At 42.2% G+C, this 18,671-nt stretch overlaps 1 protein-coding gene across 2 annotated transcripts in view; it reads left to right on the top strand.

Moving 5' to 3' along the window:
• Positions 1-18,671, top strand: part of LDLRAD3 (low density lipoprotein receptor class A domain containing 3) — a 126,460-nt gene that overhangs the window by 60,974 nt on the left and 46,815 nt on the right. Inside the window, exons 3-4 of one of the 2 annotated variants that reach the window (XM_052781880.1) lie at positions 5,013-5,138; positions 7,905-8,039. In XM_052781880.1, the coding sequence (XP_052637840.1) occupies positions 5,013-5,138; positions 7,905-8,039 (261 nt within the window). The remainder of the gene's footprint in view (positions 1-5,012; positions 5,139-7,904; positions 8,040-18,671) is intronic. The other variant, XM_052781881.1, reaches the window with a different exon arrangement.

Here is an 18,671-nt window from a genome sequence, read left to right on the forward strand (position 1 = left end):
AGGCGAGAAGAATATTTTAGGGAAGAGGAATTTCTTCCCATGGCTAATAGAGTCAGAGGAGGCTCCTCCAGTGCATGGTGGTTCACCGACACCTCTTTCTAAATACCATGGCAATTCACTTTTGTGTAGTGTAAATACAGATTCATGTTAATGTTTCAGTCCTGGATTGCTTTTGCCATGACTAGGTAACAAATGAAGAGTGGAGCTGGAGTGAATTGATCCTTTTCTGCCATAGGTTCACATGTTGGTTGAATGTCAGGTTATTTGGGGTGGGTTTTGTACTTGCTATATTTCTGCAATTGGATCCAGGCTGGATCTGCTATTTGAGTAGCCTTTCTTTAGACACAGGTTTGTAAATTGCTGTGTGATTTCTTGCTGTACTTCAAGTGTGTCCATCAGTCCTTACCCCTTCCCCTCCATCGTGTGGTCTCTCAGTTCTTAGGTTCTGGAGACCTAGGCTCAGGAGGACTTGCCAGTTCCTTCAAAAATAATCAACTACTTCCTTCCCTTTAGCTGGTTATAACACCAAGGCTAAGTAAGGTCAGATGATCCACATGCGTCCGTGTCCTTTTTCACTTCTCTTTTGTCATTTCCTGATAGCCCAATAATTTTTTATTACCCTGAGCCCATTTCAGCCAAGTGCAACAGAAGGATATAGATTGCAAAGATAATGATGTCCTTGAAAGCTTATCAAGGCTGAAGTCACTGAAGGAGCCACATAGATAGCTGCTGTTAATAAACATAAAGCTTCTCACATACAGATCTGCCTGAAAACTTCAGACCTGTGCAGTAGAAGAGACAATGATGAGCAGAGGAGACGGAACCCTTTTTTGTAACAGTCCTGTAATGGGAGTAGGAATTGCAGAGGAGTGCTGTGAATAGTGCAGCACATGACTTGAATCTGCTACAGGTGGTCGTGATCCTGGTATGCATATCTGTTACTTGTGAGGGTGCCGAAGACCTGAAGAAAATGGGTAGCCCCTTCATGTTAAGGGTATCTCCAGAGATCTTTGCAGAATGGGAAGGTGCGTTTCTGCTCAGGAAGAAATGATTGTGAACTTTGTGAGCAATGACCAAACAACACTTGCTTGAAAACCTTGGGAAAACGGTGCCAGAGGACAAGAAGGATGTCAAATAGAAAATAAAGCAGAAATTCCCCAGTGGAGTTCTCCAGAGTCAGGGGGCATGGCTTGGAATAAGCCAGTACTGGTTTCTCATTTTTCCTGCATTTATGCCCAGCATATGAGAAACGCATTTTGTGTCTGGAATTGGAACTTGGAAAACTGAGTTAGTTCTGTTTGGGAGTGAGACTTGTGTCTAGTAAACGGCTAGCTGTGTGACTAGTGAATCACTATGGTGTTTGAAATGCTCTTTTATCTTTCCGGGGTGTCTAATGTAAATGTAAGTTTGAATTGGGATTGGTTTGTGTATGTATCGTGCCTGGTGCAAATATGGAGAATTACATTTGGGTTTTGCTTGTTGTTCTTTCCCTCCCTTGAGTTTAAAACAACCCAAAAATCAGTGGACTATGTAAAAGGGAAACTTAGAGATAACTTGAAGGTGTTTAGTTTCTTGTTTGGTTTTGGTCTGTGGTTACTAGTATGTGCTCTTTCGATAAACAGTTATTCTAAACCAGAATTTTCTTGTTCTCTGGCTGCTGTTTCAAGAGACAGAGGAGATAGGAAAAGGTCTGGGGAGAAAATGTTGAACTAAATTTTTTATAGCTATCTAAGTAATACTTCATTAAATCATTGTTCCGAGTGGCTTCTCCCTCTTTTTGATGGGGTATCGGGATGCTTTGGACAGAAGAAAGAGTGCATTTTCCAGAAACTCAACTTTGTTCTCAGTCATTCCAGCACCTTTTTCCTCCAGATGTGGTCAAACTTTAAATATTGCTTACAGCTTTACTGCGGTAGCTCAAGGTAATAGCCTAGATGTGCTTTGGGCTGCCTTGCCATAGGGGCCGGGACAGCTGTGGCTGCTGTGCTGTGTCTGTCGGACCTGAAACGGAGCTCTCGCAGAATTCGCCACTGCTTGTAGCTCTGGTCAGGAAAGTGCAGGCACGCGACTTCTGCTCTTCAAAGGGCCAGAGGCTCAGGTTTTGATGATTTGCAGTCTGAAGTCAGTCTGGAAGAGTAAGGCTGTAAGAATAAGAGATGGTCCATATTAGACATTTTAAAAGTAAATAATTTTGAAGCCTTAATTTGGCAGGATTTTCAGGGATGGCAAAGGGGCAGCTCTGAATATGATTTGCCAGAAAGTTGATAGTCTCTGAGTTCAGACCCCAAATGACTGAAGTAAACCTGCTTGAAGAAATGGGATCCAGTAGAGGTTAACAGGGGCAAAACCACAGTTGCTTCCCCCTTTTGTTATTTCTTTTCCCTCTCCTCTTCTTGAAACTGTTCTAGCTCAAAATACATCTCTAAAAAAGGAAGCTGTCCACAGGCAGTTATTTGGTCCGAGGGATGTAAATGCACTGCATGGTTTCCAAAAGATGTTAGCTTTTTAGAAAAAGAAAAACAATGACAAAAACATACCATGTGAAGCATTGGACACCTCTTCACATACGTGTATGATTACCACACGCTCCCAGCAGCAGCTTGGCTGGCTGCTTAGTGTGCTGAATATTGGTCAAATGCTAATACAGACCGCTTGCTTCAGTGACGGTCTGGGAATCTGTGGCTCAGGTGTTTGTTTTGCTGCTTTTGTTTAAAGACTGCCTCAAACCTTGTGGTTACCGAATTACTTAGCTGACATCAGTCTGCCTCAAAACTCTTAACACAGAAGTTGCTCTCTGAAGTTGTGTGAAGAATTGCAGGGGCTCGGATGTCTTGGCTGAGGGTTTTCCATTGCCGGTGGTGTTAAGCACGGCAGCTACTTCAGGGTAATTTATCACCTGTTTTTCTACAAAGTAATGGTTCACTTTTTTTTTTCCCCCAAGTGAGCCTTGGATACTCTTCAGAAAAAGTGGTAGTTAAATATGTGAAATTCAGTGATACATCCTATTTTACACTTCATAATTCTAACGGAAAACTAGTGGTATAATACAGAAAAACATGTAAGAGGAACTGCAGGAATTTGCTTTTGGAGGACACTAAATCAAGTGAGAGTTACTGTAGCTGTGGTTTAAAACAGTTTATATGCACTCTGCATATAACTTCCTTCTTCTGAAGAAGAAGGCTTTGCTACAGCTGCGCTTAGTTTTTAAGCCTCGAAGAGAGGATTCCTTCCAAATTAATGCTGAAGCTGTTTGTCCCTACTGAATATACATTTTTTTTTTGTCTATACTCCAGTTGTCTCTGACCTTGTCCTGGCCTTATAAAACTGTGCAGGTTGGCGTATTGATGTGCCATATGGCTACATAAAAAGACTGCCTGTCGCTGTGATCTCCGGATCTGTCACATCTCAAAACCTGGGAGTTGTAAATGCATATTGTAGATTTGGTGTAGGAGTAGGAAACGTTTACTCAAAAGGCCCACAAGTTATGGAGCTGGCTTCTTTTCTGGTGTTCTCCCATCAATGGTCTGTGCATGGTATTACTGCGTGTTCGCATTGCACCATACACACCTTCCTGCAGTTATCAGCATGCTCTTCCCACAGTGACTGGCTTTGCTTTAGAGTGGACTTTCTGGAGAGTTTAGCATCCTGTGATGTGGTCCATCATGTCATGTGCTAATTTGAAAAAGCAAAAGGGAGAAAAAAAAAAATCTAACCACATGTCTCATTAAATTGTTTTTTTACTTTGGGAGTTGCTTTGTTCTAGGCTGGTGATACTACAAGACTTAACCAGTGCTTGCCTTGAGCATTGTGGTGGAAGAATCTGCATCACTCTAGCTGAGGGCACTGTTCTCTTCTTGCCGTGGAGAGTTGCTGTGCAGTGAAGTACTTGAGATCATAATGAGATTCTGTAATCATTTGTTAAACGCATTTTGATGCTATTGTTAGTATTTCGTGTTATACGAGTAGCTGTGCTGGTACTATGAAATAGATGTAGTTTCTGTCCTGAAGAACTGTATAATGGGTGATGGAGAGAAGTACAGCAAGAGATGCAATTCATATAACTCATGTTCCTTTTGCACCCGATTTTATATAAATTGTGCTGAATAAAGGCAGCGCTAATTATAGCATTTTCTGGTTTGAGTTTGATTTTTGCAGCCTGAAAAATACTTTAATGAAGGTCTTCTGTGTTTCTTATTCTCACAAAGACACTAACTCTCTTGATATCTCTGTATTCCTCTTTTCCTTCTCCAGATGTTTCCTTACTCTTTGTACACCTGTCTTTGCCCAAGTTTGCCTCCAGATCCCAAAGATCTCTGAACTTGCTGCCATGTTCATTATCTCTGTCTATCTTGGGTTCTTCACTGTTTGGCTTCTCTGAGCAAGCAAGAGAAGCTTGGTGGTGTACAAAATCTAGACTTTTGCTGCTGTTTAGTGTTTGTGGACTCAGCATGACATTTAGCTACAGGCTGGGGGGGGCTGTGACTAGTCCAGCTAGACCTTTGCCACCTGAGGACCTGCTTAGGTGTCTGTCTCTTGGACTTATGCCTGGGGCAGGACACTTACAACAGACTTCCATGCAAAAAGGAGATAGTTGCTCTTACTTTCTGTGAAGTATGACCCTCTATTTCAGTATTTTTCCTCCAGTGCTTCTCAGCTGGTCAAATTCATGTGGGTCTTCAAGGGATAGTTAGGAGTACCTGCCTGCCAAGTTTACAAACTTGTACTCCAAAGCGTTGAGCAATTTAAATTTCTCTTGAGAGGTCATTTGACTCGTTTTAAATTTGAATGTTTCAGTCATTCTGGAAATTATACAAATTGGAAAAAACTGAGCCCAAGCAAAAGAAGTCTCACAAAAAACTTAAAGCAGTTGAAAGCAGGCCAGGCACCTAAAGTCGGTGCCACCAGCACTGCCTAGAGCACCCTAACCTGTACTGCTACGTAAGTCAATTTGTAAATTGCTTTGTAAATTGTTTCCCTCATCTTTGCCCTCTTCTGTCTGTATCTTCTCCCAGCGAAAGCCAAATCCAAATGCGGTGCCACATTCTTCCCCTGCGCTAGCGGCATCCACTGCATCATCGGCCGCTTTCGGTGCAACGGCTTCGAGGACTGTCCCGACGGCAGCGATGAGGAAAACTGCAGTAAGTGCCAGCCTGCTCGCGAGTGAGGGAGCTTCTTTTTCCTTCGACTAATTAATACTACTTAGAAAGGAAGTATCCGTTAGCTTTAGTTCCTGAGTCAAATACTCTCCCTGTCATTTACAACCCAGATGATCCTTGTGCTTTTCACTTTGTAAATGACAGTCTCTCTTTTTGTTTTTTTTAAGGTCCAGCTCAGTCTTGTTTTGTATGTAATGGCTGTATGATGCTTCAAGCCCCTTCGTAACTTTGAAATGAGATTTAAGCTGCACATTTGCTTTGAACAGGTTCTCTGCGCTCAAGTGTAACTTAAATTGGGCAAATATTAAATATGACTTAAAATTGTTTAATTTTTATTTGCCTGTTTCTTGTCCCTGAGGAATATGACTTATTTGTTCATCAGCACATTTAAGTTTCTCTGCTTGTGCCTGTTCTCAAACAACAAAAAAGCAAATAAAGGGTTATTTAGTGAAACAGGTTCTTGGAAGGAGAAGGAGGTTCTCAAAGTCAGATGTTCCTGCCAATGTATTAGCTTGAGCTGTTCAGCAGCTTGCAGGGAAGTCGCAGCAGAGAGTTCGTCTGAAGTACTACTTGACTTGGGCTAAACCCCCTGCGTGTGGCTGCATAGATCCATTTGTATCTGTAAGTCTAGCAGGGATATATCGTAGCAGTAAGGAAAGGTTACATTTGATCCAGCAGCTCTGTTGCTATTATCAGGAGCTGGTAAAAGCATGGGTCAGTAGGGGGAAGCTTGCAGCGAATACTTGCTCATTCTCTTGTTGGAGCAGGCTGAGGTTTTCCTTTTAATGACATTTAAAGGTCAGGAGGAGGACAACAGACACCAGCTTTCAAAGATAACAAAGGGGGCAATCTTTACAGTGATCTATCACTGTCTGCTTCTTGGAGGACTTGCCTTTCTCTGCGTGCTTTCACCCACAGCACGAATATCTCTTAAGGTGCTGTCTGTTGTGTGCCTGGAGAGTCCGGTTTGGGCCCTGGGAGGACGGTGGCAGGGAGAGGGCACCTCTGTGGAGCAAGCGAAGCTAGAGAAAGGAGATTGAAGGCTAAGGAAATTACTTTGGCTTATGCTTAAACAAGTTCTGACGAAAGTGCTTTGAATATCCTTGAGGTGGTGGACTGACAAGTGGCAGGTCTCGACTGAAAATGCACCAGCCCGTGGAGTTGGTTATGAATGACATAATTTCCCATGAGCTTGTAGTGTGTCACTCCAATGGGACCTTACAGCTGATGATAACATGCTGCTGATCTCCTCGTTTCTCTGTGCCATTTAAGCACACACTTGGTATTTTCTGGCATATCCAAGTGTCTGGTCACTGTTTTGCTTATGTAGAGGAACAACACTGTAGGCCCTAAAGTGACCTGGAAAATCAACATGCTATGCAAGTGTGCAGCAGTTTCAGACCAAAGGAGATTTAGCATGTTCATGATAAAATGTGCTTTTGGGGAGCTGGAGGAATTGGTAGTGTTTGTAATGTATACTGCATGTTCTATACGTGGCAGACTTTAAAGTTTTATGGTTTTTTTTAAAGACTCTTTAAAGGCAGCTCTTACTTTAAAGAATAAAAAACAGGAAGGCAGTTAGTATTGGGGAACTGTAATCACCTTGTTATTGTGGCAGAGAAGCACTTTGAAGCAGACAAGGCATCTAAACAGCTTTTTTAAGGTTTTCAATTGGAAAGTTGCATTCTGTTTCAGTCGACTCATTACCAAAAACTGGCGGGAGTTCAGAGAAGAGTGCCAAAAATGATTAAGGGACAGAGAGATTGATTTATGAGGAGATATTAAAAACTGCTAAATTATGTATATCTCAGCTAAGCAATGACTATGTTGGAAGATAAGGCTATATATGCTGTATATGAAGGGTGCAAACACTGTTCAAGGAGGGATTATGTAGTTACGTATGCTGGGCTATAGCCAAGAGTAGAGGGATGAAATTAGAAAAGAGAAAACTAAGATGAATATCAAGGAAACCTCCTTGGCTGTGAGGTACAAGAGAAATGTTGAAAACTGCACTGCTTGAAGCTTTAAATGAAACTAGACATAGCATCTTACAGCATATTTACTGCTGGGTTTGGTGTGGGTGAGAAGACTGCTCTATCTAAATGAGTCGGCTTAAATACTATTCTGGTTTTGCTCTGTGTGCAATACTGGACCTTATGTGAAAGGACTTTCTGGGTGCTACTGTAATGCGCATATTACCCTTAAAAAGGAGTTGAAATTCGAACACTGAGAAGTTGAGAAATGTCAACGTTGCCCTTGTATCAATTAGAAATAGTGAGGAGAATGGAAAAAAGACAGAAGCAGAGGTAAATAAACCACTGCCTGGCAGTTCTCAGCCAGGGTTGTTGGCTTATAATACAAAACTTGAGCTAAACTGAGTTTGCTGTAATGGGAAGCAACAGGCAGTGTTTATGGCAGGCAGTGCTCCCCTCCATATGTCTTCGGTGGGAGCAAATGCTGAGCACCAAACGGTGATCATGATAGGGGCTCTCATGAAAGTGAACAGAAGGCTTATCACAACTGTGGGTGAACTAAATCTCTGCTAATTGTAATGAATCTTGCATGAATTAGAAATTTCAGCTCTCTGTTTAGAGAGACAAGGTTGGTTTGATTGCCAAGTTACTCCCACATACTCAGCGAATTGACCAACTGTTGAGTTGTGACCCGTTGTCGTTGATTATTTAACGGCTATTTCACTGCCTGGGTAAGAGAATTTCTAATGAAAGTTCTCACTTTCTCTTTTCGCAGCAGCAAATCCCTTGCTTTGCTCCACTGCCCGATTCCACTGTAAAAATGGTCTTTGCATTGATAAAAGCTTTGTGTGCGACAGTCAAAATAACTGTCAAGACAACAGTGATGAAGAAAGCTGTGAAAGCCCTCAAGGTAGGCACAGGGGGTTTATTCTATTCTGCAATATTATACCAACTCCAATTAATGCAGAACAGGCTCGGTAGAAAATACTATTCTGTTTGCTTGCTCTGTGTTGGCTAGAGCTGTGGTTTCCTAATTCTGCAAATAATGAGAGTGATGCGTGTGGAGTGTGCATGTGTGCATGCATACATTTCATTCTCGGTGCTTAGCAGACTGGTATCTTTTTCAGATTAGTAAAAATGCACTTTTGCAGGAAGTGCTTATAATCTGTGATCCAGTGCTCACTGTAGTTGCTGGGAATCCATTTAGTGACTTCTATGAGAGATGGATTGGACCCAGAGGGATCAATAATAAAACTTCAGTTTTAAGTAGTTCAGTGGTCTGTCTATTTACCAGAAGACTAAATCTGTGTAGGCTTAAAGCTTTAGATCCTCATTGCTCAGTTACTTTCTGAAAGGCATGTTTCACTGCAAGACAAGTCTACAGTGAAAGAATCTATTCCTACCCTTCCTTGTTTCTGTATTTAGAGAAAAGGATGAGGACAGGGAAGAAAATTTTTGTTTGAAAATTGTTGTGTATTGAGTCTTGTGAGAATCTCAAAACACAATCTCTGGCAGTTTATTTCTTTTTAATTGATGCTATAAGTCTATACCTAGTGCTCCTCAGTTTTGTTTTCTGTAACTTAATACCATAGTATTTTATAAAATGTGAATTGTATATGAATGACTTGGGGTTAACAACTTATGTGTATTGGGCATCAGCTGCTAAACATTGTAATGTCTGGGTTACTACTGAGAGATCAAAGTAGGCAAAAAATGGGAGACGGTGGATATTTGCAGGGGAGATGTGATGTGCTTGGGCCTATAGGAAGCAGGACACATGAAGAGAGATAAAGCAGGGTATGAAGGAAGAAGAAATTGGGAAAATTGAAGGAGAATGACTTTAATATCTAGCTGCACTGATGATTTAGTCTGTTGTGGAAGAGAAAAGAATTCTGAGCTTAACATGGTGATAAATATTCTTGACCGCTCGCAGGGGAAGAGGGAAAACATGCAACAGCAATGCTAACAAAACAGGGTTTATAGCAATGGTAGGTGACAATCTTCTGTGCCATTCCTCTGCCTAACCTATGAGCTCTTTCCTTTGGCTCCATACGTAAGGGCTGAAGGTGTCATCCTGGTAACTCACCTGCTCGCTGGGCTCCATCACAGCCTGGGAACACAGCTCTGCTCGGATCAGAGCCTCGGAGAGGGGGGTCTGGCCTGCCCCTACCCTCTGTCTGGGGGGGCAGAAAGGGCTGCTGGGGGACTAGCGCCCGTGTACCGCTGCTGCCTCTGCACCGAGTGCTGCATTGTTTTTCACTGCAGGCCTAAGGCAGCCTAATAAGATTAATGCGGGTGGTAAGGTTTCTTGCTGGTTTTCTTGGGGTTTTTTTTTTTTTCTTCTTTCTGGCTTCTGAAGCTTAAAGCAGCAGTGTTCTTTTCCAAGGTTGAGATGACTGCTTCCTCTGCAGATTAATTGGCTGGATTGCCTCCAGGTTGTTTGTTGTCATGACAATCTGCTTTTGGAAGTGACTGTCAGGCTCAGGAGAAGAAAAGAGCTGTATTTCATGAAGCCGTTAATTTTGTCTTTATCTTTGGTCCTTCTGGAAAAGTCAGATTAGTAAGATGGTTAAGCAAAGTAATTCTGTTTGATTCTATGCATGAAAAGCCCCAAACAAGGAAGAAGGAACTCTCTCTCCTTAGGACCAGAGCAGCGATGGTTTGTGGGCTTTTTTATTAGAAAAAAGAGTCCAAGTACAGGGTTGGGAATGAGGAGTTCCCAAAGTGAAATGCTGGTTGTGGGGAGTGTGTGTGATTGCCTTTGCCCTTTGCCAGCTCAGAGCCTCCCTGAATTGCCATTTTGCCATCTGTAAGTGCACGATGCTCGTGTACCTGTCTTTCAAAGCGAGGATTAAACAGTATAACGTGCTCAACTGTCCATCTGAATATAAATGATGATTCCCTCTGGAGTTTGCAGCTATGGGTATGTCTGTCCTGGCTTCCAAACACACCAACTACTTTGTGTTAATTGAGAATTAGAGGCTACTGTGGACAGTGTTTCATTTCTCACAATTCTTTCTACAGCAGATCTAATTACTGTAATTACAATGAGTTTCATGTTAACACACTACCCAAGAATCCTGGTCATTAGCTAGAACTCAAGTGCTCAGGGTACTTAGGGACCAAACAAAGCAAATCGGTAGGGTATTATAAAATCAAGATAGAGGGTTTTCTTCCCTCTAGCTATGTTACCATGTCAAATGTGGTAGCTTTAGTTCGGTGTAATTGAGTGTAGTCTGGCATACGATATTGCCCTTGTGTGCTATTTTTCTATCTAAAAATGTGTTGATTTCAAAATCACTAAGCTTCTGAACCATTGTGTGATAGCGTCATTATCATCATTTAACAGATGGGGAAGAGGGGGCATAGGTCGGCTAAACAAAATGCTCCCAGAGTGACATCCCGGCTGGTAGGAGTAGAGCTTCGTCCGTGCTTGTCTGCATTAGGAGGATGTCGTGAAACTTAATCAATGTTTGCAAACTGTTTTGAGATACTATGATAACATATGGAATAGAAGTGTGAATTATTAATTGGTACTTTGCTCTCCTTCTGCTCTTGGGTATACTGACAAGCTTTTTAAATTAACACCTCTTCCTACTCCTCCATGAACTTCAAAGGCCTCCTTTATCCTGCTGTCATTGCTGGAAAGCTCCAGTAGCATATCGGTTTGGTTTGTGCCAGATACTCCTCCATGCATAAAGAGCCCTTCAATCCAGAAGGGTCGATCTGCAGGCTAGGAAAACAAGAATGTGACCCCCTACTGAAAAACGTATTAACCCAGCTTTGACATGGAACACTTCAAAATGTACCGTCCTTGATGAATAATCGCTTTGCTAGCATGCTGCAATTTGAGATGAGCCTGAAGCCGTGGGTTTATAAAGGTTAATTTTAGTCATAAGTAGGGGTGGATTCATTTGAGGGGAGGGAAACAGAGGCCTGAGGATTTAGTTGTGAAAATGGGAGGAAGGTAAAATTTTTGAGAACAAGTTCCCGCCCTCCTTTCTTCTCACCGCTTGTAACTGAGTGTTGCACATCTTACAAAGGTTTGCATGTCGTGGGGAAAGTGTCAGTTTAAAAACTTCAACTGTGACAATTTAGCAGCAAGTCAAATAATTCTGCTCTAATTCCCGACAGTAGCTCTTGTAGCTGCCATGGTAAACTTCAGAGACGTTCCCTTAATCCCATCCCAGCTATACTTTGGTCATCTCTGGTTTCCAGCATTGAGGCAGTCCGGCCAGACGCTTCCCTTAGTCTGGAATGTGGTGTATTCATCAAAGTATGTGCCTGAGTTTGGGGATTGGATAAAGGATGTAATTCTTGGATTATCCACAGGTGTCGTTATTCCTGTTTTAACAACACTTGCAGTGATTGGAAATTTCTGCTCCTGTTCTGTACTTAATGGATCTTAATCCAGGAAAGTTTCTCTCCCCCATACACTTTTTTTTCTCATTACTTTAAGATCTCTCCCTATGCCTTGAATTAGCTGACAGTGCTAATCATTCACAGCAGCTACTCTGGGTGTACTCCTCGGGCCTGCCTGTCGCTGGGGGGTTTCCTGCTCTGTGACAAGCATCCACTCAATTGGAAGGGAATTCTTCCTCCTTAGTATTTTTCAACAACCATGTAAATTTGTTCAGCTCTAGGACTGTATTTAATTTTTTTTCTCTTAATTGCTTTTTATCTAAGTGTCTTCACAGTGTTTCTTCCTTTGCTTTCTCCTCTATTTTGTACTTTTAGTCTAGAAAGCTTTAACATCAACAAAAGCGTACTGGATATTTTAATTCAAACTCCTTTTCCTTTCATGGCCCTTCTTTTCTTTCCTTCTAAGTTTGTTAAATACCTTTATTAGCTTTAACCCTGTTGCCTAGGAAAGGGGGTTTTATTGCCGCGAGTCTATATTCACTCTGACTGGTGCTGTAGAGAGAGGCTCTTGGCTTCAGTAATCTTCCTACAATTCTAGCTCTGTAGTTGTTAGCAAACAGTACCACTGTGGTCAAGTTATAAACCAAATGTTTTGCAAGTGTCCTGAAGTTGATTCCTGCCCTATGTTTCTACAGTGTATTTGGTAATGTCCACTGTTACACATGTGGATACCTCCTTTTTTTATTTTTGCATATTTTTCATTGAATTTGTGTTAGGATTTTCATGTACACCCATATTCTAAAACAGATTTAGAAGCATACACAGTTGCCAGCAGTCTCTGTTCTTCCCTCTGTGGCATGTATAAATTGCTTGTATAAAAATTGGCAGCATATTAAAAAATGAAAAATCTGACCCTATGTCAAACAAGTGGAAAACAGTTCAAAAGGTTGACTTATTAAAATTAATTTTTAAGTGATAATATAAATTCTGTACTGATAATTTCTGTGGATTTAGGTATAGGTGAGACAAAGTTGGAAGGGGACTGCCTGTAATGGCAAAACGCTATGGCGCATTGCTGGTGTTTGCATGATTGAGTTGCAATGTAAAGTGGATTTTAGAACTGACAGCCAAGTGGAACAGACATACTCTAAATTTCAATGAAATACCACAAAACCTGATTTATGAAACACAAATAGCTCCCAGAACATCCCACTCCGTATGGAGCTTGTAACCAGCCCTTTGCATGTGGCAAACTGAAATTCTGAAATTCCCAAATGCTGTGGTATCACTTAGACATCCCAAAGCTTTATAGGCTGATCCTGGCTGCATACATTTCCTTTGATTGAGTCTCTCTTTGACTCATTATTGACTCAGTCTGTAAACTGAAGCTCAACTTGCAATTATTGTGCATCAGCTTAGCCCAGATTCAGCCTACAGCAGGAATTTAATACTCAGTGGCAGACTAAATAGAAGCAGAAACTTAAGAAAGGATACAAATAAAATGTCACTGAATGTTTTATTAAATGAAGGCTTTGCCTGAACATATTTAGCTCTCTAATATCCCTGGTTTATAACACTTGCTAGATGGAAATGTTTTTGTCAGCTGTGAATTCCTTCTTTCCTCTGTTCCTCTATTCCCTGATTAAGTCCAGGCTTCATCTTCTTTCCCTTTTTCTCTCCTCATAAGATTAATTATTTGGGAGGGTTCTTGTCAAGAAAAAAATTGATCTGTCTGCATAGAGACTAAAAGGTAAGGTGAGCTACAGTAGGCAGATGTTCATTTTAGTTGGGATCGATATTTCAGATGAACGGTAAGTTCATCTGTGCATTTCTTTCAACATCATGTGGACTCCATGGTCCCTGCTGCCTCCCAGGCCAGTCTGTTGTTTGTAAAATTGATTATTTATCACTTCATTTGAACAGCAGACAATAACACAGGCTTTATTGTAGGTGGTCCCAGACTCATTCAGAAGCATGGTAACTTCTGAGAGGGACTGAGAGAGGAATTCTTACTTCACTGTGGCTTTGCAGTTAAAGTAGTGTAACATAGATATGGAGATCTCAGGGAGAGGTCCAGGCAGCTGGTACAAGTCGATTTGAGTTGCTACGTCTCGCAGCTCCCTGAGCTTGCAAAGATGCCAGGGTGTCATTGTTTAAGCCCAGCTGGCAGCTCAGCCCCACACAGCCGCTTGCTCACTCCCCTCCAGTGGGATGGGGCAGAGAATCGGAAGGGTAAAAGTGAGAAAACTCGTGGGCTGAGATAAAGACAGTTTAATAGGGAAAGCAAAAGCCGTGCACACAAGCAAAGCAAACCAAGGAATCCATTCCCCACTTCCCATGGGCAGGCAGGTGTTCAGCCATCTCCAGGAAAGCAGGGCTCCAGCACGCTAACTAATGGTGACTTGGGAAGACAAACGCCATCACTCCGAACATCCCCCCCTTCCTCCTTCTTCCCCCAGCTTTACATGCCGAGCGTGACGTCCTATGGTCTGGAATATCCCTTGGGTCAGTTGGGGTCAGCTGTCCCAGCTGTGTCCCCTCCCAACTCCTTGTGACCCCCAGCCTGCTCCTGGTGGGGTGGGGGGAGAAGCAGAAAAGCCCTTGGCTCTGTGCAAGCACTGCTCAGCAGTAACGAAAACATCCCTGTGTCACCAACACTGTTTCCAGCACAAATCCAAAACACAGCCCCATACTAGCCACTGTGAAGAAAATTAACTCTATCCCAGCCCGAACCAGCACACAGGGCTTTGTTGCAGAACAGGCCTATGTACCTAACGAAGGGTTGTCTTGTGGATCAGCATGTTGCTCCTGCAGTCACTTTGGCCTAGCATTTTGGCAGAATAATAATAGACATGCTGCCAAAATGTTAGGCTACCACTGTTTGGCGAGCAGCTGTTCTATTAAAAGCAACTATAATGTGGGAGTAGACAAGCAATGACTTCAGGTCTTTAAATGGACAACAAACTTACTTAAAAGGGTGTTTGTAGATCTGGGAGGTGTCCAGCCTCTTCACCTCTTCTCCTGTTCAGCCCACTTTTGATGGCTTGAAGCTCAAAGCAGTTATCCGCAGGTGATGACTTGGCTAGTGTAAAAATCAGTTTTATGACCTAGGTCAAATCTTAGACAAGGTGTTGTATCACTGGGGGCTCACCATGCTTGTCAACAGCTTTAACAGGGAAAAAAAAAGGAGGAAAAAGAGGATCTAGCAAGCATCACCTTGCCCTAAAAGCAGTTCATTAGAAGACAGTAAGGACAGGGAACTGACTTTGTGTCTCTGGCTTGTATTATGCCTGTTCTGTAGACAGATGGACTTCAGGATGCCAATGGTAGCCTTCCCTCAAGGCACAGATTACTCCCATGATGGAAGTGCCATTCTTATGGGAGTGCCTCAGTGGACTCTTGCTGTAATCCCATGATTTTTTTAAATTGTGGTTGCTGGGGCTGAAATTGCTATTCTCAAGCTAGTTACAAAAGCAGCACATGCAGGTGGTAACACCATCTATCAGCTACTTTCCTTTCAGCCCGTGGCTGATGAGGGGAGCTGGGAATTGAGACTGTAAATGGCATGGTTTTTTTCTCACCTGTGCAGAAATGAAATATGAGCTCTTAACAATTGTATCCAAATATTTTTACCTTTACTTTGTGGCATTTATGCCTAATTAACAGTTCCAGAAAAAGGTGATGACAGGAATATCCAGTTTCTTTGCCTGTGCTTCAAAACTCCAAAAACAGGTGATAAAACGTCACGCTAGAGGAAGACAGGTTTAAAATAAAGAACATTCTTTTTCCCCATTGTTCTTGAGGCTAATTAAGTTCTTTCTTGAACTCTCATTAGTAAAAACCAATTCCTTTCAAATATGTTTTCCACAAGTTTTAACAGCGTGTAGGTGTTTTAAATATATGATATGAATTGGCATGTCATGTCATGTCCTGGCTGCTGAATTGCATTAACTTTTCCTAGATGTCAGTGTCATTTAATGGTGCAGAAGGCCTGTGTTGCTGGACCGTAGGTGCCAGCCCCCAGTCTTTTTGCTGTCAATGGAAGGAATCCAAATAAAAGGCACATATGTTAATCTTTGACATGCTGTAAAACAAAATCAATTCCAGGTAAGGTGACCAAGTGTTTTTTCTACAGTTACTGTAGAAAAGGATTATAGCATTTGTATTTAAAAATGAAACTTTAATTTTTGTTAGTACAATTTCAGTACTGGGACAACCTGGTTTTTATTGGAAAACGGTAGTTGTAGCAAACACGTGTCAGGGAGGAGCCACAGCAAAGGTTTCCTGGGTTAAGTGCTGAAGAGAAGCTCTTGCTAGCAGAGCTGGAGTTAGCTTGGCTGTCTCTTCTGTTTCTAGTCCTAACCCTCATTCATGAGACCAGCCTGCCCCAACCTGTAATTCTACTTCCAAGCCCAGCTGGGAGCTGATCTGCATGGCCCTCCAGCCAGGTCTGGCCCATCAGCCCTGCGGTTTCAGTCAAACGGCAAACCTTGTTCTTTAGCCTGATTATTAACATTAATCTTAGCTAAGTGATAATGCTTCAGCCTAAATCTAGCTTTGAGACCTGCCTGCGTTCACCAGGGCAGCAAAAGGTCTGAGGTTAATTTATGCTTCAGTGCCTTTGCAAATCTTGCTCTGGCATTGTCGTGTCTGTGACCGCTGGTTAGAATCGATTTCCCAAGGTGAACTATTGAGGAAGCTCGCTACATTCAGGAGTTTGCCCAGGGACTTGGGCAGAGAGCGCAAGAGTTTTCCTTTCTTGCTTTTTAGGAGTTGGGCTGTTCTGTTTGGGCAGCAGTGGAATTGGATAGAAAACCAGTTTTGCTGCTCAGACCCGTGAGCAGGAGAAACAGCTCCCGGCAACCTGTGTGTCAGACTTTGGGGTAGGTTTTTTATCTTATTTTGTTTCATTTTCCCCCTGCAGCTGCCAGCAGTAAAGTTGGAAGATGTGGCTCCTAATGTGTCAGGCTGCAACTCTGTCCCCAGCTGAAACCAGTTTTGCACATGGTTACAATCTGTATCTTTTCACAACTTCAGTTATATCTGGGAATAATTTGTGACATGTGAGCTCTGTCAAAGCTTGTGTGTGTGTTCTTACTCAAATGTAAAGCCACAAGCAAAGCCAACATGACCAGGTGTAAAAGTGTCTCTATTCAGATGTTGTAGCAGTTTAATACATGATCGATTATGTAATTGACCTAAAGCAGCATGTTTTCAGTGTAGACAGTCCCCTGGAGCAGGGTTACCAAGGTCTGTTGAAAAGTTTTACTGACATCTGCTCAACAAGAATAAATGCAGAGACTCCAGGTCAGCCAGATGTCTCTGTAGCTAGAAACTGTGCTGGTGCAATGCACTTAACTCGTAGGAAGGAGAGCAGCTAGGAATGCAGAATTGCCCTCAGAAATGTAGGCGACCCCATGTGTGCAGGACCTCAATAGGTCTGGGCATTTTGTGTCTCTTATTTTGAGAAATCCTTGCTTAGAGTAATTCTGTTTTTTCTCTAAGTGGTTTCACTGTGCTGGCATAGCTACAATTTTACTCTGCCTTACAGAGAATATGATTTTATATCATCTTATAGGAGAAATAAGGATATGAAAAACTGATTTTGGGGGAGATGCGTCACAACTGAGGTGGTACGAACATCAAAGTGTTTCTACCAGACCTCACTATGTCTTCATACCCACTCCTTCCAAATGCTGGTCCCAGCCAGGTCAGCAGGAGTGTTAACTTTCTGCAGCTGAAGCAAATAACATTTGTTTCTTTATTGCAGGTCACACTTAAGTTGCTATACCAGTGTGTTGTATTCACTGTGGAGCATAAATTGCTTCAGGGTGATTTTTAAAACCTGAGCAAGTTGCCAGCCAGTGTTCCAGAGAAAAGTATTTCATACTGGCTGATCTAAAACTAGCACATGAAACTTGATAAGCAAGTGGATTACCACAAAAAAGAAAGTTTCTTGCCAGGCTTTATATTAAGCAGAGATTCATCCTCAGCCAAGCATTTCAGTACCTGTAAATCTGTGAAGGGTGAGGCTGTTGAATTTTAGCTTTCCCTTCTTTGCTGCTCTTGCATTAAAACTTGTGTCCCAGCATCTGATCAAGCTTCCTTGGAAATCTGGGCACCGCAGCGCATTTTCTTCTGCCTGCTAAAAATTGTGAAGTGGTGAGAGACATCACACCAGTCTTTAGTCTGTGTGCTGTTCCTTGAGCTTGCCAAACTAACTCATGCTCCCATCTCACATTACCAGATACTCTGTGCTAATTTGCTATAAGGGTTTGTGTTAAAAATCCATATTTATGAGGGATGTTAAAAACATAAAGCAATTATATGGTTTTCAATTACATAAACATCAACATGCAATGGGAATTAGAAGCTGAATAATTAATTTTCAGATTATTTGTAATGTAGAGTTTATGCAAACAGTAAGACTTGGAGAACAAGCAGGGAGAGGAGTGCGGAGGGTACAGTGCCATTAAGTGCCCTTAGTGTCTCTGTTTAAATTCAGTTCAGATGTCAAAGTAGGTATTGCCTGTTAAGGGAGGTAGCAACCTGGCGAGTGGGAAGCATTGGGTGCAGAAGTCCTGTTCATACCTATGCCCTGTTAGTGAAGAAGTGTTTCCACTAACATGGCTGATGGTTTGGACAGCGCGGGTGCCCGTTGATGTGTCCTGAGCACGGAGGTGGCAGCAGCTGGAGCCGCCTGATGCTTCCTGCTCTTGGCGTGGTAAATGACCTTGGGCATTTGGGGTTAACATCTGTCATATGCCTGATCTCTATTTTACAGATGAAGAATACCAAACTTATAACTTTTGAAAGATTATAAAGTCATTTGAAGAAAATAAATATCATTAATCACTTCTGAATATTATCTGTCATCTGAAGTGCACCAGCCAGTCACTGTGGGGTCAGGGCATTGGTGCTGAATTACATCCTCCAAGGCTTCAAAGCGGAAGCTTTCAAGGCTTCGTTTACTCTTATAGCATTACTGCACCACCGTAAATGCAGTGATTACCAGCTAGTTCTTAAGTGGAAGTAATTTTGAGGATCCGATGTTTTTGTTAAGATGTTAGGAAATGTGTTACACTGCACTAAAAGCTGTGGGAATTAAAAGCTGGCTTGTTGCATTTGTTCAACTGTTTATTCTTGGATTGTCATTTCCCTTTGCCTCCTACATGCTGAG

This window comes from Harpia harpyja, chromosome 3, assembly GCF_026419915.1.
Source record: "Harpia harpyja isolate bHarHar1 chromosome 3, bHarHar1 primary haplotype, whole genome shotgun sequence".
Lineage (NCBI taxonomy): Eukaryota > Metazoa > Chordata > Aves > Accipitriformes > Accipitridae > Harpia > Harpia harpyja.